This window comes from Aulonocara sp. 'chitande type north' Nkhata Bay, linkage group LG15 (assembly GCF_057382095.1).
Source record: "Aulonocara sp. 'chitande type north' Nkhata Bay isolate Kocher_YH1m ecotype deep benthic linkage group LG15, A_spYH_male_GT1.1, whole genome shotgun sequence".
In the NCBI taxonomy this organism is placed as follows: Eukaryota; Metazoa; Chordata; class Actinopteri; order Cichliformes; family Cichlidae; genus Aulonocara; species Aulonocara sp. 'chitande type north' Nkhata Bay.
Window position 1 is genome coordinate 27,153,905 of NC_141358.1, and position 20,742 is coordinate 27,174,646.

Sequence of the window (20,742 nt, forward strand, 5' to 3'; positions counted from 1 at the left end):
GACAAAGCACAGCAATACAGACACAAGACAGCACAGTAGAAAAGCAAAACAATGACAGTGGGTTGTGCAAAATGACTGAGCATTTTGCAAAAGTAACTTGATGTATGAAGGTATACCTGTGTGTGTCAGTCCAGTCACTGAGTGTTCAGGAGTCTGACGGCTTGGGGGAAGAAACTGTTTCAAAGTCTGGCAGTGAAGGCCCGAATGCTCTGGTACCTCTTGCCAGAAGGCAGCAGGGTGAAGAGTGTGTGTGAGGGGTGTGTAGGTTCCTCCACAATGCTGATGGTTTTGCTGATGCAGTGGGTGCGATAGGTGTCTGTGATGGAGGGAAGAGAGGCTCCAATGATCTTCTCAGCTGTTCTCACGATCCATTGTAGGATATTGCAATCCAATACGGTGCAGTTACCGTACCAAACAGTGATGCAGCTGCTCAGGATGCTCTTGATAGTCCCTCTGTAGAAAGTGGTGAGAATGGATGGTGGGAGATGGGCTTTTCTCAGTTTCTGCAGGAATTAGAGATGCTGCTGGGCTTTTTTAGTTATGGAGCTGGTGTTGAGGGACCAGGAGAGGTTTTCCACCAGGTGAACGCCAAGGAATTTGGTGCTCTTGACGACCTCCACAGAGGATCCATCGATGTTCAGTGGACAGTGATCTCTCCGTGCTCTCTTGAAGTCGACAATCATCTCTTTTGTTTTGTCCACGTTCAAAGACAGTTGACTCTACACCAGTCTGTTAACTGTTGCATTTGTGTAGCACTTTTCAAAACACAGAGTTGCAGAGTGCTTCACAGTTTCAGTAAATGCCACACATTAAAGATAAATATACATATTTCAACATACACACATGCATTTATGCAGGGTTGCAAACTATGGGTGAAAATTAAGTGGAAAAGATTAAGGCACAGCTAACCTATAAAAATGAGTTTTTAGCAGGCGTATAAAGAAAATGAAAAACAGTGATCCTGATTGCAAAAACCACAAAAGCACAATCTTCTCTGGTTTTAAAATCAGTTAAGAGACCCTGGTTAGAGGGTCAGAGGCCAGCTGCCGTGACAAGGTTTCAGAGACTGCTGGATAAGCAGGGGCGAGTCCGTGTTGACATTTATATGTTGGTAACAGAATTTTAAAGTAGATTTTAAATTAATATGAATTGTGCAACATGAATTCTGAAATATCTGTAGAAGCTGGTGAAGGCATGCCTTCGCCAGCTTCTACAGATATTTCGATCAAAAATGATCAAGGTGAGAGAAAAGTGTGAACTACAGCTTCCAGATGATTGAATGACAGTAAAGGTGCAATTTTTTCAATATTTCTGAGGTGAAGGAAAAAAGACTGGATGAGCTCTGAGGTGTGAGAGTAAAAGTTAGTCAAAGATGATTCCAAAGTTTTTAGCATATGATTTCATGTTATTGGCAAGGGGGCAAAGCAATGGCTAACCTCCTTAGAGAAGCTGTCTGGGCCGAGCACTAGAACCTCAGTTTTACTGGAACTGAGATGGAGGAAATTTGAATATATACACTCAGTAATGGCAAAGAAGCATTTGTTGAGTCAGGAGACGCTGTCGAGGTTGCTGGGCTTTACAGAAAAGTATAGCTGTGTGTCATCTGTATAGCTGTGGTAGGAGATTCCATTAAAACCATTAGACAGGTGACCCAGGGGTAATGTATGTAAAGAAAACAGAACTGGTCCAGGGACTGAGCCCTGTGGGACTCTACATACGAGTGATGAGAACTTACACTGCAGCAGAGCTTGGGGAGAGTCTGTGCTGGCGGACATGGGTTACTGGACTGGTAGTCAGGTTTGGGGGCTTGGGGCTCTGGCTGGGCCTCAGGGGCTTGGGTCCTGATGGTGGTGTGTCACCGAGGTTGTGGATGGGTGTGTGCATGGGGGCCCAGCCCTGGCATGGGGGGCCTCTGGTGCATTTGCAGAACTGAGGGTCCCTTCAAATGGCGGGGAGGTTGTTACATCCTTGCAGGTCTCTGTTCTTCAGGAGTTCACTCTGCAGGTGAGGGAGAGATATAGGAGAGGTGGAGAATGAACTCAACCTAGGTGTCTATTGTCTTACAGTGGGGCAAAAAAGTATTTAGTCAGCCACCGATTGTGCAAGTTCCCCCACCTAAAATGATGACAGAGGTCAGTAATTTGCACCAGAGGTACACTTCAACTGTGAGAGACAGAATGTGAAAAAAAAAAAATCCATGAATCCACATGGTAGGATTTGTAAAGAATTTATTTGTAAATCAGGGTGGAAAATAAGTATTTGGTCAATAACAAAAATACAACTCAATACTTTGTAACATAACCTTTGTTGGCAATAACAGAGGTCAAACGTTTACTATAGGTCTTTACCAGGTTTGCACACACAGTAGCTGGTATTTTGGCCCATTCCTCCATGCAGATCTTCTCGAGAGCAGTGATGTTTTGGGGCTGTCGCCGAGCAACACGGACTTTCAACTCCCGCCACAGATTTTCTATGGGGTTGAGGTCTGGAGACTGGCTGGGCCACTCCAGGACTTTCAAATGCTTCTTACGGAGCCACTCCTTTGTTGCCCGGGCGGTGTGTTTTGGATCATTGTCATGTTGGAAGACCCAGCCTCGTTTCATCTTCAAAGTTCCCACTGATGGAAGGAGGTTTTGGCTCAAAATCTCACGATACATGGCCCCATTCATTCTGTCCTTGACACGGATCAGTCGTCCTGTCCCCTTGGCAGAAAAACAGCCCAATAGCATGATGTTTCCACCCCCATGCTTCACAGTAGGTATGGTGTTCTTGGGATGCAACTCAGTATTCTTCTTCCTCCAAACACGACGAGTTGAGTTTATACCAAAAAGTTCTACTTTGGTTTCATCTGACCACATGACATTCTCCCAATCCTCTGCTGTATCATCCATGTGCTCTCTGGCAAACTTCAGACGGGCCTGGACATGCACTGGCTTCAGCAGCGGAACACGTCTGGCACTGCGGGATTTGATTCCCTGCCGTTGTAGTGTGTTACTGATGGTGACCTTTGTTACTTTGGTCCCAGCTCTCTGCAGGTCATTCGCCAGGTCCCCCCGTGTGGTTCTGGGATCTTTGCTCACCGTTCTCATGATCATTTTGACCCCACGGGATGAGATCTTGCGTGGAGCCCCAGATCGAGGGAGATTATCAGTGGTCTTGTATGTCTTCCATTTTCTGATGATTGCTCCCACAGTTGATTTTTTCACACCAAGCTGCTTGCCTATTGTAGATTCACTCTTCCCAGTCTGGTGCAGGTCTACAATACTTTTCCTGGTGTCCTTCGAAAGCTCTTTGGTCTTGGCCATGGCGGAGTTTGGAGTCTGACTGTTTGAGGCTGTGGACAGGTGTCTTTTATACAGATGATGAGTTCAAACAGGTGCCATTCATACAGGTAACGAGTGGGGGACAGAAAAGCTTCTTACAGAAGACGTTACAGGTCTGTGAGAGCCAAAGATTTTCCTTGTTTGAGGTGACCAAATACTTATTTTCCACCCTGATTTACGAATAAATTCTTTACAAATCCTACCATGTGGATTCATGGATTTTTTTTTCACATTCTGTCTCTCACAGTTGAAGTGTACCTCTGGTGCAAATTACTGACCTCTGTCATCATTTAAAGTGGGGGAACTTGCACAATCGGTGGCTGACTAAATACTTTTTTGCCCCACTGTATGTAGTCCGGAAGATAATTGGATGATGGGGTGGGAGTAGAGCCCTGGGCTCTGTGGGGCTTGGTGGTGCTACTGCTGTGGGTCCCGGTCTGGATGGGCCTGGACCCCCTGCCCTTGGTGGGGGTCCAGGCCCAGGGAATGGGGGCGCCTACTGAGATCAGCAGGGGATCAGATAAGTCGAGCGGGACTAAAATAGAAAGCTCAGCTTTATCTGATTGTATTAGAATACCCTTAGTCAATAAAGCTGGTTCAGTGCTGTGGGTTTATCTCTAACCGGACTGGAATTTAAACGATAAACGACCTGACAGACTTTCTCAAGGATTTCAGAAATAAATGTGAGTTTGGAAATTGTCCTGTGAGTATCTGAAACAGTGGGATCTAAGTAGGGTTTTACAGCAGAGCAAAGATGCTAGCTGTAATCTGGAAGGCAGCCAGATAAAAAGGATTGATTCATAATAGAAAGAATCTGAGGGAGATGAGGCATAACGCCTTTGATGAATTTAGGAGGGATAATGACCGCTGGGCAGGATGACAGCGTCCATGTGTGAGACTATATTGAGAAGATCTGTTGAGGAAACTGGTTTAAAGTCAAAGAACAGGACGTGAACAGCAGACTGACGAGTCTGCTGATGGCGTCAAACAATAACCTTGGATTGTGTTTGTCGTTAATCAAATCAGCAAAATAAGATGTTCTCACATCTTTTATAAGCTGGTCGAGGATAGTTAGTAACTCCTTCACATGGGAGGGAGTCACTCTCACCTGCTGCACATCCTTTTCAGCTCGGTCTCTCTGCCTCTACAAGTCCTTCTCTCCTTCCTCAGAGTCCAGCCTCACTATAAACCTTACCTTTGCCTCATAATCACATTTATCTCAGTGTTTAACATTTTGAGCATGTCAGGCTGTGCAATTCATTATTATGACTGTTTGTCCTTCAGTCATGACTGTACTATGTAAAGCACCCAGATACTTACTGAGGTTATACATACTGTAACAGACTGCACCCCTGTACAAAAGCCAAAGTTAGTGCAGTGGAACATTTGGTTAACTCAGAATTAAGGAAGAAGCAGGAAAATGCAAGCTCAGGCTGAAAGGCCGGAGTGTGTGAGGATAGCAGAACATCTGGTGTATTTGATAGAAATCCACTGAGTGATAGCTTTAAATAAAGTGTTTGTGCGTGCATGTTTGGGGGTTTAATGCTGTGCTGGTGAAATCTCTGAACCACAAACATCACCCAGCGACTTTATGACCTGATATTTGAGGAATTATTAACAGAGTTGTTCTCTAGTTTGATTCCTATCAGCCTGCCAAAGTTTAAAGTGCAGACTCAAACTTCCACCCATCCCAGCAACAATCACACATGTTCACTTGGTCAGGTGTCAAAAATCAGCTTTAATTCACATTTACAAAACCATGAAGCCCACAGAGAGGTGTCTGTGTCCCAGAACATCTCCACCAGGAACAACACTGACGATACAAATATGGCAACAGGAAACAGAAATGTGTTTTCCTCAGTTTACAAAAACACACAGCAGTAAACGCATAGCACTTCCTGTCGGAACGTCCTCCTAGATCCGAAGACCAGACTACAGAACCACGATGAACCCAACCCGAAGCACTTTCTTTATTTTCTTACATAATATTAGCATGTGTTCATACGAAACATGGCCCAAGGTCAAAGTAATAACACTAGCATGTGAACGTAATCCAGAGTAATCTAAAGTAACCCAACGTAAAGTAATCTAGTCTCAAGCCTGCTCTTAGCACTCAGCTTCAACGCTGTTCTATATTTTTGTCATTACATTAGATTTCTTTATGTGGTCATCTCCTGTGGGCAGCACAGCTCACAGGTACAGAGTGCTGCCCCTCAGTGGGTTTTCAGAAGCTGGCCAATCAGAAGGAAGTGGGATTTTAAAGAAGGATGACTTTAAAGAGAGAGGAGCTAAAAGAGTTTATTGAGCTGAGAAGCCAGAGTTAAATAAAGTAAAGTTGTTGTTTTTTTTATTTTATTATTTTTGAATCATTGGAGGGTAATACAGCTGAGTAGAGCTGCAGGTTAGCTCAATGGTTCTCCTTTAACGTGAAAGATGATCATATGACCCTTACTGATCTTTCAGTTCATTTAATCTTCGAGCTAAATCTGCAAACACCTGACTGCTTGGAATGAAATGACATAAATCACCTGATTCAGACATCTGCTAATGTAAACGTGATGCCACCCTCTCCAGGTAACACCTGCAAAAACCCAAACGGGTAAGACTGCTGAGTGGACCTTTATCGGCCCCTGTGAACACTGTCATGCTGTGGTTTAACCTGCCTGACTTCCATTTGTGCATGCTTCACTCATCCAGCCACTCTTCCCGTCCTTCCTTTGTTCTTCTTCCTTGCAGATGAACAGTCAGCAGGTGTTTAACCACAAAGAAACACTACACAGGTGATCATGAGAGTTTGGGGCAGCTCAGCTTCCCACACAGCAGCTCCATGTCAACTTACACTGTATGTATTTATACACATGAATCCTCCATCACCACACATCTGTCTGAATCTGAGCAGTCACGAATCCTTTTGAAGACAACACGGGGCCTGTTTCCATACCCCTCCCTATGACTCCAAGTAATCGTCATCATGTTTCTGTACCCAGCCAGCAGGAAGCTCCATCTGCCCACTTTCTGTACACGTCCATGTAATGCATGATGTCACATCATCGCTCTCTGTCCTCTGTCTCATGTGGTTTTCGCCTTCTGGCTGCAGGTCCTGTCTGTAGCCTCTAGGTGGCGCTGAAGCGATTCCTGCACTGGGCTCTTCTGCTGGTCTTTGAGAGGGAGATTCCTCCGTTTGACGGGCAGCACGAATGCGACCAGAATGCAGCCGATGTGGAGGCTAAAGTACCAGGAACTGCAGAGAAGATGAAAATTCAGAAATGCTGCTATGAGCAGTCAAAGTTACACATGAATTAAACCTGGGTTAAACAAGGTTTAAACCTGGGCTGCACCAGCAGTAAACCTGAAATATATCTGGGTTAAACCTGGAATAACTTATATTAAACCTTGGTAAAACCTGATTTAAACCTGGGTTAAAGCTGTGTTAAACATGCATTAAACCTGGATTGAATCTTGATTAAACTTTGGTCAACCCTTTCTGACTTACTGACCTGTAGAACTTCATGGATGGACCCACAGACAGCAAGACAAAAGGTATCACCGTGTAGCAGATGGCAATCTGAGTGGCTGCCCACGTGATGACATCATAGACCAGTTTGTGTACAGAGGAGTGCAGGAAGTATGGTCGAACGTTGTGTCTGACCTGAGGATGAGAAGTTAACATGGATGACTGCTAAAATGGACACAGGTCTCATTTCAAAGGCTTAGCAGCAACATCAGTTAACAGATAACAGCTAACTGCTAAATGATAATGGCTAACAGCTAGCGGCTAATAGCTAACAGCGGCTCACCGCTCTGGCTGCCAGCGTGATGACGATCCCTGTGAGGAAGGTGAGGTAATATCCTGGATAGGCTCCGTGCCACATGGCTGACAGGATGAAGGTGGCTGCTGTCGGATGGTAGGGACATCGCTCATAACACACCCTGTCAATCAGAGATAAGGGGTCAGAGGTCACAAACAGTCATTTTTACACATGCCAGGTACAGATTCCAGATCAGGTAACTGAGTGTGACCTTTTGAGCCAGTGTGCTGTCTGAATGTTCCAGTTGTCCAGGAAAACTTTGAAGCTGGTGGCAAACTGGAAGCAGACAGAGATCCATTAGACTGATGTTATCAAACCATTTTAGTGACTCGTAAATAGGGATGGGTACCGGTATCCGGTGCCATTATGGCACCGGTTCTGACATAAACGGTAGTAACCAGACCGAAAAGCAGTGCACATTTCGGTGCTTTATTTCGGTGCTTTTTTTTCCTGAGCTGTGATACACTTTAGATTCTAGCCAATCATTTTACGTTTCCGAGGATAGTAGGCGGGTCCAGGTACGTACGTTCTTTTAGAGCAGAGCTACAGATTAAAAATGACCAAGGCAAAGCGGTCAAAAGTCTGGCTGTACTTCACAGCAAAAGATGCAAACTCAGCAGCCTGCAACAAGTGCTTTAAGCTGATACTGTGATACTGTGCAAAGGAGGTAACACCTCGAATCCGATGAAACACCTGGCGACGCATAGCGTTTTTTTTTTAAAAGCCGAGAAATGCGCCGTATTTGATAGCTTGCTGTGAGACCTCACACTGTGCACATCTACTGCGGGTGTGGTGCCTGTTATCGGACCCTGAGTTAGCAACATCCCCCAAGAACCCGAAGAATAGAGTCCTGGCCCCTAGCCCTGCCAGTGTAGCAGAAATGATGACGGATGATGATGGCAGCAGCAGCCGTTCTTCTCTGCGTGAGTAGCTTAATGTTGTCTGTGTGTAATTTACGCTGAGTAGGCTAACAGCGTTATCAAATTAATGCATGTAAGGTGAACTAGCAAACATCATCATAGCTACATGCGGCTGTCTTCTTGTTTGATGGCAGATTCTCCCTTCACCCTGGCCAAAAAGGCTAAAATGACCAAAGAAAAAGTGGAAAACAGTTAAACATGAGAGGTTTTTGGACAAAGTTTGTGTTTTTTCCATTGATTAAGCACTGCTTCCAGCCAAGAGTGATGCCATAAAAAAAGGCTAACATTGTTATCTTTTTACAAAAAAACAGCTGAAAATGAGAGGTTTTTGGACCAATTTTGTGTTCTCCATTCTTTCAAATTCAAATTCAAATTCAAATTCAAATTCAAATTTAAGCACCGGTTTGAGCACCGTTTAAGCACCGGCACCATTTCAAAAGTACCGGTTTGGCATCGATATCGGATAAAACCTAAACGATACCCATCCCTACTCGTAAACTTGTCCAGGTCTGTGATGGTCCTGACCTCAATCTTCAGGATCCTCAGATTGGAGATGAGGTCCCAGCGAGCAGAGCCGTCACTGTCGTAACCATTGAAGCCAAAACCGGCGGCGTTGTTGATGGCGTCAGCTGTAGCACAGATGTGACTGGTCAGAAATTTAGGTATGAACAGTGTGTTTGTGCTAACAGTGAACCCAGCATTTTCATTTCAGCACAAATGATCGGTTAGATTTTGATTTTAATCCAATTTCTCTAAAGCAGCACATGAAAGTTTATTTGCACAAAGCAGATTTCAGCCACCCACCAAGCGTCCAGACGAAGTAGTACTTGGGTCTGGTAGTCAGCATGGACAGGTACAGGTAAACCACTTGAGCATAGAAAGGTGTGTTGGCAATGAAGTTGTCGTCGATGTTTCGCTCCACTGGGAAAACCTTACACACTGACAGAAACACCAGCAGGCAGAAGAAGGAGGTGGTGACCTTACGTACGACCTCCATCTGTGGAGAAACATAGTATTCATTCAGGTTCAGTATGTCTTAAATTCAGTCAGCAATCATGAACAAAAGAAGAAATGGATTACGCTCCTCAGTTTAAACGTCTCAACGGTAAATGTCTTAAACCTGCTTTCTGTTTAATGTCAAGCGGGGGCGACTGCTCATACTGTAAATACAGGTATACCTTAGTCATGCGACCTACGTTTGGGGAGGGCTCACTGTGCCTCAGCTTGCTGCTGGACTTCCTTTCATCCTTGTAGTCTCTGCAGCGTCGAGGGGCTCCCTCGATGAAGCCGATGTAGTCGTTGTAGGAGCAGGTGGGGCCAGCCAGGATCCCCATGAAGTTACAGTTGTAGCTGAAGTACTCCAGCAGACTGGGCATTCTCCTAAATAAATAGAGGGTTAAGACCATTTCACCACAATGCTTTCTATTGGCAACTCCTGTGAATGTTGTATGCTATGGAAACAGCCGTGCTCCGAAAGAAGGCATGGAGAACTATTCAATTTTCAATTCAGTTTTATCTATACAACGCCAAATTACAACTACAGTTGCCTCAAGGTGCTTTTTACAGTAACTTAGACCCTACAAGAATACAAAGAAAACAGAGAAAACCCCAACAATCACATGAGCCCCGATGAGAAAGCACTCTGGTGACAGTGGGAAGGAAAAACTACATTTTAACAGGAAGAAACCTCCAGCAGAACCAGGCTCAGGGAGGGGCGGCCATCTGCTGTGACTGGTTTGGGTGAGGGGAGGAACACAGGACAAAAGACACACTGTGGAAGAGAGCCAGAGATTAATAATAAATGAACAAGTTGTATATGAAAGATCTGTTTTCACACGCCCTAATTTCTATCACTGCTGGGATTCTGTTCTGCTGTGGTGGGCCATCAGAGTACATGCAAAATGGTTTCATTAAATTCTGTATGTCAATAAATAATGTTCAGTTTCTTGTACTAATCTCTTTTTATTGAACCAATGATTTAATGCGAGAGGTGTACGAACACATGAGTGACGTGAGTTAAGAAGAAACACCCAGTGCATCATGGGAATTCCCCAGCTACCTTCACCTATTGCAGCATAACTAAGGGAGGATTCAGGGTCACCTGATCCAGCCCGAACTATATGCTTTAGCAAAAAGGAAAGTTTGAAGGCTAATCCTAAAAGTAGAGATATTGTCTGTCTCCTGAATCCAAACTGGAAGCTGGTTCCACAGAAGAGGGGCCTGAAAACTGAAGGCTCTGCCTCCCATTCTACTTTTAAATACTCTAGGAACAACAAGTAAGCCTGCAGTGTGAAAGTGAAGTGCTCTAACGATATGATACTATAAGGTCGTTAAGATAAGATGGGGCCTGATTATTCAAGACCTTGAATGTGAGGAGCAGGATTTAAATTCTGGATTTTTAATGGAGCCAATGAAGGGGAGACAGTAAAGGAGAACCAGAACACAGAACAAAGAGCTAATGTGATTGGCATAGTGAGACTTGTAGTAAAAACCTCAGTTAGAAAAGCTCTCTAAAGTACATATCCATTTATCATGTCTGATATTTAGCTAACATCTGCACAGACAGCATGCTAATGCTAAGCTAGCCAAGAACCTAAGAGTGATGAAAGAGTGGAGTATATGCAGACCCCAGTCTAGCAGCCAGACCCTGAACTTCAATAGGTTAACAAAGGCAGTTCTACCTGTTCATGTTTCTAAAGCAGAATCACCATGACGACTGCTCTGAAGTCTGTTTGGCTCGTTTTAACTTTGCTTTTATTCAAACTTCAAGAGTGTGTGTGTCCTCATTAGCACAGAGATCTGTGTCAGTGTGCGACTGTAGCTTCAGGTGTACACTGTTCATTGATAATTATCAGACTGTGCTTCAGGTTGGAGTGACATGGAGGTAATGTAACAGGTTGTGTAAGAAATTACTTTCTTCAGTGAGTAATTAAGTAACATACAACACTACTTTTAATATAAGTAACAAGTAATGTGCAATAGATTAGTTTTTTGAGTGACAACTCTAACACTGTCTTGATGCATGCTAAATCACCCAGGGAGGTAAATCCCAAAAGGTGATTCTGTTCATCTGGATGTAACGTTTTTAGTGGGGGAAACATTTCGTCATTTATCCAAGCGACTTCTTCAATCTCAGTTGACTGCAGGTTTCCCTAATCTTATAAACAGTAGATTTGCGCAATAATTGAAACCAGCCCACTGATTGAACAATTTGCTGTGAGGTTGGTTTATGATCATTAATATGCAAATTGTCGTCAAAGGAGCTTGCAAAGAAAAGCGTCTGGACTTCTTTAAGTTACTTGAAGACGTTTCACCTCTCATCCGAGAAGCTTCTTCAGTTCTAAGGTCAAATGGTGGAGAGTCCCAGATATAAACCTAGTGGGAGTGACCCCCCACAGAGGGACAAAAGGACCCCCTGATGATCCTCTAATCCTCTAATCAATCATCCAGGTCATCGTAGTCAAAGGAGCTTGCAAAGAAAAGCGTCTGGACTTCTTTAAGTCCAGACTTGATCTTAAAAGTTTATTTTGTGACCCAGAAGGAGCAATAAGAGTGATATTAAAACTAAGTAGCTGCCACCATTGTTGGAAACTGGAAATTGGCTGGGCCACACTGTGAATTCTGAGATAGGTTGGGCTACGAAGGATACACCTGACCCATCCTTCAAATCTGGGGAAAAGCAGGACGCATTTGTCAACCGCATTTGGAGGAGTCTTTGAATTGGGACAGCCTTTGTCGCGTCACCTTTACGTACTCGGCCTACAAAAGTGCAGCTGTCTATTGTAATTTTTGAGTGTATGCTAAAATAAAAATAAAAGTGTTCTATATCACCTGTTTGTTTTTATTCAAGCATACGTGTATACTATTTTTATTGATAGAGAGATTAAGCTTGTGTTTCAGTCATGTAGTGACTGTGCTTATTATGAGGCTTATTAGACATTATAAAACAGATGAACGTAATTTTGCCAAAGTGCTTAAGGTCGCATTTGGAGGAGTCTTCAAATTGTGACAGCCTTCGTTGCATCGCTGTCACATAATCTGCCTACAAATGTGGCTTCCGAAGATATGCAGTCCCTGAATCTGGACACAGCTATGATACCGGAGACTGCTTCTTCTTCTTCTTTGGCGTTTAACGGCAGCTGGCATCCTTGTAGATGCATTGCTGCCATCTTCTGTTTCAGTCCGTTATTACACTCTTAAATCCTACTGCTTATTCCTGTGTCTTGCAGGATCTTAAAAAGCTTAAATTGATGCATCGACTATTAAATTACTTGGCAACGATTTTGATAGTCGACGTAATCGTGACTAGTCGACTAATCATGGCAGCTCTTCCTCCCTTGTGAATTTGATGTGTTGGTCCATCGAGTTAATGTGATCCATGAATTGTGGTACGTCCCGTGCTGAGATTTGATTTTCACCCAGGTTTCATCCACATACCTGAACCAATGACTTGGTGATGTTCCATAGTAGGATAAAAGAGCCCTCATTCCCACTTCTTCCATGTACACGTTGGCCACAGTGGGTGAAACTGGGGAAATCATGGCACACCCATGTTTCTGACTGTAGTACTGACCCTTGTATGCGAAATAGGTGGAATTAAGACACAGTTCCAAAAGTAAACACACTTGGTCAATGCTGAGAGTGGTCCTGTTGCTAAGGTTGGGGTCATCCTGTAATGTCTTACGAACTACCTCCAACGCTTCAGTGACTGGAACACAAGTGAAGAGAAATGTAACATTGTATGAGACCATTGTTTCATCTGCCTCCATAATGACATCTCTCACCTTCTCACCTGATCAAGGAACTGACCTCACAGCTGATTGTTCATTTAGTGGCTAATTTCAGTTATTGTGTAAATGTACTGTTTGTAAGGTTGAGGAAACATGCAGTCAGCTGAGACTGAAGAAGTCACCTGGATGAGTGACGAAACGTCCAGACGAGCAGAATCAACAATTTTGAACTCCAACACTGCCGATAACGTGATGAAAAATGAAGGCCACAGAATGAGGATTGTTCATGCAAAGATCTACTAAGAGCAGGAAGAAGACCATTCAAAGGGTTCCGCTATGTCATGAGTTTTGAAGGACTGATCCAGTAAAAGTGACTCAGCCGAGTATTTTTTGTTTTTAGTTTAGGTGAAGCTATTTTTTCATACTAAACCTGTTTTGCATGAACAGAAGTACAGCAGGAAGTTGCATTACTTTTAGGGAGAAGTATTAGGGCGGAGATACCTTTGATTGACAAGTGTCTACCATGGAGGCATGGATTTTGTCTTAAGCTCCACCCTCCTGCCTAAACACAGTGATTTCTGTTCCAGTAAATAATGTTTCTACCATGAACAAACCTTATTGCCAGAATCTTCTGTCCCGCCGTCAGATGTTCCTCCTTCCGAGCCATTCCTGTCAGAAACACAGAGTGGACAGTAAAACCTGCAGGATTTACGGAAAACAGCCTGTCTGAGAGTGCAGCTCACCGTCATGGATCTCAAACGCCAGACTGGTGATCTTCTGAGTGATGACCATCATGGGGCTGGAGAGAGGGCAGAGGCAGAGATTAGAGCCTGGACACGGAGAGGCGTTTAGGAGTGAATGGGCCACAGAGCGGAGGCGTTACCCTGTGAAATCGGCGGTGTACATGCCGTAGTCAAAGACGTACACTCGAGTGATCTGACACAGACTCAGGTATGTGAGCGCCACCACTAGGCAGTACCTGGAAAAACACAGAGAACAGGCTGTTATTCAACTTGGGGTCGGCGGTCCTGACAGAGGTCCTCAGACTGAGGTCTGAGGACCTCTGTGATGATCTGGCTCACTCAGGTTTCTGGCTGTAGCTCATGTGAAGCTCCACGGGTTTAAGACCTTCACCAGTCTGAAGTTTGCATCCTTTTGAGGACAGAACACCTGGTGCAGTCATGTTTGTTTGGCTGAAAGGAGCACATTGTTACTTTTACAACATCAGAATCTGTGGAAGTCCTTTTGTGCCAGTATGCATGACCTAATGTTCACAGAGCTGGAAATAACAGAGGTCCGACTGTGAGCTGCTCTCCTGACATCAAAGGTGATAAAAGGTTTCCTCATTAACCCTGAGCTTGTTAATGGCTTGTTAGCAGCGTTTTAATGCATGTCGTGTGTGACGCTCACTTGTGCATGTGTTCGACTCCGGTGAGGATCATGATGCCGTAGGTGAGTCCGCTCTGAACCAGGAAGTGGAGAGCATACCTGTAAAACAAGGAGAACACAGAGCGTCATCTCCAGACACCAGCTGACCAGAACACGTGATGTGTCTAATAATAATAATAATAATGGATACTTTATTGATCCCCATGGGGAAATTACTTGTTTTTCTCTGCATTTGACCCATTCACTCAGTGAAGCAGTGGGCAGCCCACTAAGCAGGCGCCCGGGGAGCAGTGTGTAGGGACGGTACCTTGCTCAAGGGTACCTCAGGGTAGCCGTTAAGTGGATTCGAACCGCCGACCTTCCGATCATGGGGCGACCACTTTACCTACCTACTACCTACTGAGCTATCCCTGCCCCTGCTGCTCCTGTGACGGATGCTCACATTAAACATAATCAGCTTGGTGTACAAACAGTAATCTCTGTGAGCCAACGCTCAGGCTGCCCTCAACACTCAGTCAGTCACAGCATTTTTCCCTCTGGGATCTGGATGATGTCATAGAGAGTTTGTTTTAGGGTCATCTGACACACAGACCGAATCAGAAGAAAGCTTTCTTAAAGGGGGAGAGGAGCTAAAAGTTGTTTCAGACGGCGAGAAAATGAAAGAAGGATTATTATGACTGCGAGTCATGCAAAGCTGCTCTAACAGCGGATTCTTATTTAGTCCAGCCACATCTGATGTTTTCTGCTCCTGACAATCATTATTGTGTAATTTTTCCATTACAGGTGAGATGAGCGATGCACGTGTGACCTCTATCAGAGTTCAATTTTAGGATAAGTCAGACTTTGGAGAGCTCAGTTTTACTGATCCTGAGTCGTAGTTGGTCTTACCAGCCGAAGCAGAACATGGCAAAATAGAGTCCCAGCAGCGTGGCCACCACGTGCCGGATGATGGGACTGGTCTTACTGGGATGGAGGAAGAGACGAAACCAGAAGGCGGAGATCAGAGCGCAGAGCTGGCACGCTACGAAGTTCACCTGCAGGTGAAGCAAACAGACAGCACCTCATTGGTGCTTCAGTACATCCAGGTGAGAGACTGCTCCGCCTCCCTCAGGCTGACCCCTCACCTTCTCTAACACCTTCACAGAGGGGTGCTGCATGCTCATTGGCTAATCCTGCCTTCCTCCTGCTGAGGGGACCAAACCTGAGCGCCACCGCCCCCTCCTGGGTGTGAGAGAGGTGTCACATGACTCTTTCAGAACCAACACAAGCACAAAATGGCTGCCCTTTTCTCCAAGCAGCTCCTCCTGCAAGAAGGCGAGGAGGAGGATCTTCATCATCATTAGCACAGTAACACCCATGTTATTGTCCAGTCACCGTCTACTACAGACTAATACCAGAATACTAAGAAAATAACATCAGAGTGCTATCTGACTAATATCTGTAGTAATGTCAGAGTATCAATAGCGCTGTCAGTTTTTGTAGTATTGTGTGTGGTATTGTGAGTGTTTGTAAACAGAGCAATGATATCACCACCTGCAGTACTTTGTGTCTCTTTGTACTTCAAAACTCAGAATTTGACTTTCAAAGTTCTCTTGTGTTTTTTTGCAACACTGTGAAGTCGAAGTACTCATCACTGAGTCACTGTCACGAGGTATTTTCTTACAGTGTGAAGTTTTTATCAGAGTGTCCTGAAATATAAGACGTTACAAGACGCCTTGAAACTACCTAAATGATACTCAGGCAGGTTTTACTGTGCCTGTCCCAAAGTACACATCTGAGTCAGGACGATGGGAATAAGGAGCAGCGAGATCTCTGGCTTTGATCTTTTACAGGTTTGAGATTTTCATGTTTGAATGTGTGAAAAAGGCCTGAAAGTTTGCTGATGCAGCAGTTTTCAAACAGTTCTCTGTAATACTCTCTGTTGTACTGTTAGAGTATCTACAAACTGTTTAAAGGTTACAGCGGCCGTGTGTTCACACTATGGACGATAAATATTTATGAAAATCAGAGACGGTCGAGCAGAAGATGAAATGTGCTGTTTGAGAAGGAGCGACCTTGGTGAGGGTCGCACCCCCCGGCCTCCTTCTCGGAGCACCTCTGGCAGTGCCCACTTCCTGCCTTGGAGGGAAGTGACACCAGAGCCTCCACTCAGAGGCGTGAAACTTGCTGTGTGGTGTAGAAACAGGATTTTTCTCTGAAGACTCACACACAATGACATCAGCCCACAGGAGATACTGGTATCATCAGTACTTCCCTGTAAAACTAGTAAACTGAGGCAGCTGGTCACCTGAACCGGCTCCAGAGGCCTGGCTGTCAGCCAGTCAGAGGGTAGGTGTGTGCAGCAGCTCACCAGGATCACCTGGTGAAGGTCCACACAACCACACTCTGATCTACCATCTGCTGAATGAGTAGCTGCTCCACCCCCTCTGAGCTCTGGACTGAGGAATGACCAATCAGGAGCTGACGTGGAGGTCATGGCTGTGCCTGGTTATCACCTGAGCCACACCTGCGTCAGAGAAGCTCCACACCTGACCCCAGCGCAGACGAAACCTAAGAGGAAAGGTGGAGCCTCAGGAGCATCACGGGTGAGAGATCACCCCCCCTCCCCTTCCCCCACCACCACCGACATGCCTTTCCCCTTCATCATCATCACAATAGGAACAGTCCGCACAGCTACATCCCCTTCCTCCTCCTCCTTACGTGAATGAGCAGCATGAAGCCTCTCATCCATCACAGCTGCAGGAGTCTGCACGAGGCCTCCGCCCTTTACTTTTACGGACAAAGCCCTCCTCCCTTCCCCGTCCTCGCCTCTCTTTGTACCCCCGTGTCGGACCTCCGGAGCGGCGGCCGCCGAGGTCCGGCGGCTCTTACCTGGTCCAGCGGCAGGTCGGTGAGCTCGCTGAGCGGCTGCAGAAGGCTGGAGCCTGTGCAGGCCGTGGATGGAGCTCCGTCGTCGGCCATAGTTCCGATGTTAGGCCGACCGTACTGCTTCTGATACCGGCTGCAGCTGCGCAGAGGCGGCGGAGGCTCCGTGATCCACCGGAGGTCCGTGCCCGTGCGTCTGCGCGTGCTTCTCTGCTTTCTGCTCCTCCTCCTCTCCCCCTCCGTCTGCCTCCTCCTCCTGCTGCTTTCTCTTCAGATCAGTCTCAGAAACATCTGTTGGCATCTGGCTAAAGAACACACACACAGCTCACCGCATCTGAAGGCAAAGTCTTTTTTAATCGTTTAAGTCTTCAAGGATAAAACTGGCAAAACAGGAATCAATAACTAATAAATTAATAAATTCATTCATTAAAAAAAAGTCTGTCGGTCGCACTCAAAATTGAGGGACTGAAGGTGTTTTACTGTATATGAGAGCCATTCCTGATTTGATCAGAATCAGAATACTTTATTAATCCCTAGGGAAATTATATGGGTTACAGTTGTGTCAGTACAGTAGCATTAACAAAAACAAACTAGACTATTTATCAATACAGTATGTTAAGATATGAGAAATAGCATAATGTATACAATACAAGTCACCAAGTAATAAATATTCAGGGTTGACATATGTGATTATAAATAAATATTAACAAATTGACAGAAACATTACAGAGTAAGAAAGAGTGTGTGCCAAAAGGATGTAACTATTGTAGTGTTTACATTGTATTAGAAGGAGGAGAGATGGCCACAGGTAGGAATGATTTACTGTGGCGTTCATTGGTGCTTTTTGGTCATTTCTGGTAACCCTTTTGCATGCAGTATTCTGTGCAGTACAGCAGGCACGTGCAGAGGGGGGGGGGGGGGGGGGGGGGGGCTAGAGGGGCTTGAGCACTCGCCCCTTTCCTGGTGGGTGCCCAAAGTGCCCTTTTGTTGAGGCAACTTTTAAAAAAAAAAATTTATGTGTGCGTGCGTGCGGAGTCCTGTCTGTACCCCTCAACAATAATATTTAACTATTAATCACAGTTTTGCTAAATAAAAGGATCTGGCTTGCATCAGTCACATGATCACATTTAACCAATGATCGCCCTTGACGGCAGAACGCGCTGGTTACGAGCCGGGAACGAGCTCACAAAGAGCACGCGTATTTTTAGCGGTCCGGAGCTGTAGGAGAAACACAAGTTAACTCAGAGACACAGACTGATGCGACAAAACCAGTAAGTAGGTGTACAGCGTACACTGTAGTGTGTAGCACACAGGAGTATTAGCTTATTACGTACACGTTGGTAAGTTGTCTTGTGGCAACTGACGAACTGAAACAAATGAGCGTGCTGTGTGTGCAACAGCGCGACAAACATTACCTGTCCTTTTATTAACTGCACAAGTAGTGCTGGTCATAGCTGCTGGCTACCTGGCTGTCATGGGTCTGTAGCTCTGTCACCGTTTTAGGGAACATATTTAGTTTTAAAGTATTAAGAAACATATTTAGTTTTAAAGTAAGTTACAGGGCTTTTCCTGCCTTTCTGGAGGGATTATATTTCACTAAAAAACGATCTAGTATGCATGTCCACATAATTATGCATTATTATAATTATAATATATTAAAAAACACGCTGTATTTTAAAGAACATACATTAAGAAGCAGATTATATTAGATTTATATTTTAAATAAGACAAAATTTGGATTTTACAGCAGTAAAATTATTGTATCGCTACAGTTTAAAAATGTAATAAGCTTTGCCCCTGCACAGAGTGGATAGTGAAACAAATGGAATCATCATAAATACATTATTTCATATTTATTACTTCCCCCTCCTCATTGCTTTATTATTGTAGCTCTAGTAATAAATAATAATGTAAGGATTCTGGATCAGCACCATGATGCCCATAGTATATACAGTATTCTGAAGAAGGTCTAAAATGTCACTGTGTGTGCGTGCATGTGTGTGTTTTATTTAGATGGATTTACTCATGATATAACATTGTCCAGACATGCCTGGTAAGGACATGAGGAGGAAACAGCAGGAGCTGTGTGAGGCTACTAAAGGCAGTGCTATAACATTTTTCTGTCATCATTTTATTAAAGATTAAGTGCAAGAGTTGTTAGGTGTGGATAATTAGATTATAGTTTATTGCAATAGCAAGTTGTGCCTTGTTCTCAGGTAGACAGCAAGTGGAGAGTGATATATGAAATGATGGGATGGAAGGAAGAAGAGAAGCAAAGAGTGATTCACAGGCAGAGCCTAAATTATTTCTCACAGTTTTTTGTTGCCTTATGGTTCCAAGCGCTGTCACCAATCTTTGCATTTTGTTATTATCTCATGACACTTGTTTAATCAGCTACCATCTCTCCTATGGACTTTTTAATGTCTACAGTCTCAGATCAACACAGCCCTGCCCTTCCTATATTAGATTCTTGATGAATGTGTGTTGTTGTTATTCAGCCTGGTTCAATGTGCCCCCTTTTAACTTCGAGCACCCGCCCCTTTAAACCTCTCTGCACGGCCCTGCAGTACAGTGCAGTATTTCTACTCACCGGGGATCTTATGAGTCTTCTGTTTTATTTTTCGGCCCCTCTGAAGCTTTTTGTAGCAGACGTGCAACGATTGCAGTTATTAATTTAATGTGAAGACAGACTCCGTCTGGAGAAATAATAAATACAAGGTCACAAACTAGCTCAGAAACTTAGAAATCATAAGATAAAATAACCTTTATTAGTCCCACACGTGTGAAATTTGTTTTGTCACAGCAGGAAGTGGACAGTGCAAAAGTTATGTAGCAAAAATTAGAATATAATAAGAATAAATACAGTACACAACTGTACAGAATAGAATAGAATACTATATACAGTAGAATAAAATAGAATAAAATATACAATAGGATAAAAATAGAATACAAATTCTATATACAACTGAGTAAAAATACAACGATGCAAGAAAAGAGAATTGCACTTAGTGTTATTGCACATGTGTGGATGTGTGTGTTTGATCAGTTGGAGTCTTTGTTGTACAGTCTGACAGCAGTGGGGAGGAAAGACCTGCGAAATCTGTCCGTCCCACACTGAAGGCTTAAATGTAAAAAATAATAAAAGTAGAAATAACATGAAAAACGTGAGGCTGAATCCCTCTCACGGACCGTGAACGCCGTTTGTTAAACTGGTAAATTATCCAGCTGTAGTTCCGACTGCAAGCCAGAAGATGGCATTCAGGCTGAACTGCGTACAGATCGGCTAAAGAGCAACAGAAGAATAAAGGGCGGAAGTTGCGTCAGGTTGTTTTGGCGTGTTGTCCTGGCAGCAGCAGTTAGCTACGTTAGCACCTTAAGCTTCAGACAGAAAAATGTCAGCAGCCGAGGACGACACGGAACTGCGGGACCTGCTGATCCAGAATCTTGAGAACAGCGGAGCTCTGAACAAGCTGAAGGTGAAAGGTCACGTTTAACGTGAGACGCCCTGACGGCGGGATAGGCTACAGCTACTCGCAGCTAACGACTGCTAACCGGCTGCTCAGAGACTGTTTCAGGTTTATTTTATTTAACCTGAGAGGAGAGATGAAGTTCTGACTGAGTGTAGAGGTTCAGCAGCTGTGTGAGCTCTGTTGCTGCTGTTGTCGATCAAGCAGGATCTAACCTTTGAAACCGGTTTAAACATCCG

General features: G+C 44.4%; 2 protein-coding genes across 9 annotated transcripts in view; one reads left to right on the forward strand and one right to left on the reverse strand.

Annotated features, from left to right (window-relative positions):
* Nucleotides 1–5,041: 5,041 nt before the first annotated feature.
* On the reverse strand, nt 5,042–20,322 carry mboat2b (membrane bound O-acyltransferase domain containing 2b). Of its 3 annotated transcripts, none has more exons than XM_086265299.1 (15): nt 20,226–20,322; nt 19,627–19,732; nt 17,043–17,337; nt 15,060–15,205; nt 14,193–14,270; nt 13,666–13,761; nt 13,526–13,581; nt 13,397–13,451; nt 9,249–9,432; nt 8,857–9,049; nt 8,578–8,681; nt 7,344–7,408; nt 7,121–7,253; nt 6,821–6,972; nt 5,042–6,564 (listed from the first exon to the last, which is right to left on the reverse strand). In XM_086265299.1, the coding sequence occupies exons 3-15, from the start codon at nt 17,130–17,132 to the stop codon at nt 6,393–6,395; spliced, it is 1,524 nt and encodes a 507-aa protein (XP_086121425.1). In that variant the 5' UTR covers nt 17,133–17,337; nt 19,627–19,732; nt 20,226–20,322; the 3' UTR covers nt 5,042–6,392. The 3 variants fall into 3 exon arrangements, with proteins under 3 accessions (XP_086121425.1, XP_086121424.1, XP_086121426.1); XM_086265298.1 differs by having other exon boundaries at nt 17,043–17,341; XM_086265300.1 differs by lacking the exons at nt 17,043–17,337; nt 19,627–19,732; nt 20,226–20,322 and adding an exon at nt 15,296–16,288.
* cep43 (centrosomal protein 43) overlaps nt 18,213–20,742 on the forward strand; it is a 44,215-nt gene continuing 41,685 nt past the window's right edge. The window contains exon 1 of one of the 6 annotated variants that reach the window (XM_086265304.1): nt 18,213–18,307. Coding sequence is in view for 5 of the 6 variants with exons in the window: in XM_086265306.1 (XP_086121432.1) it covers nt 20,429–20,512 (84 nt within the window). In the remaining variant the exon portion in view is untranslated. Of the gene's footprint in view, nt 18,308–20,321; nt 20,513–20,742 lie in introns of those variants that run through there. The other 5 variants (XM_086265306.1, XM_086265302.1, XM_086265301.1 and 2 more) reach the window with 5 other exon arrangements.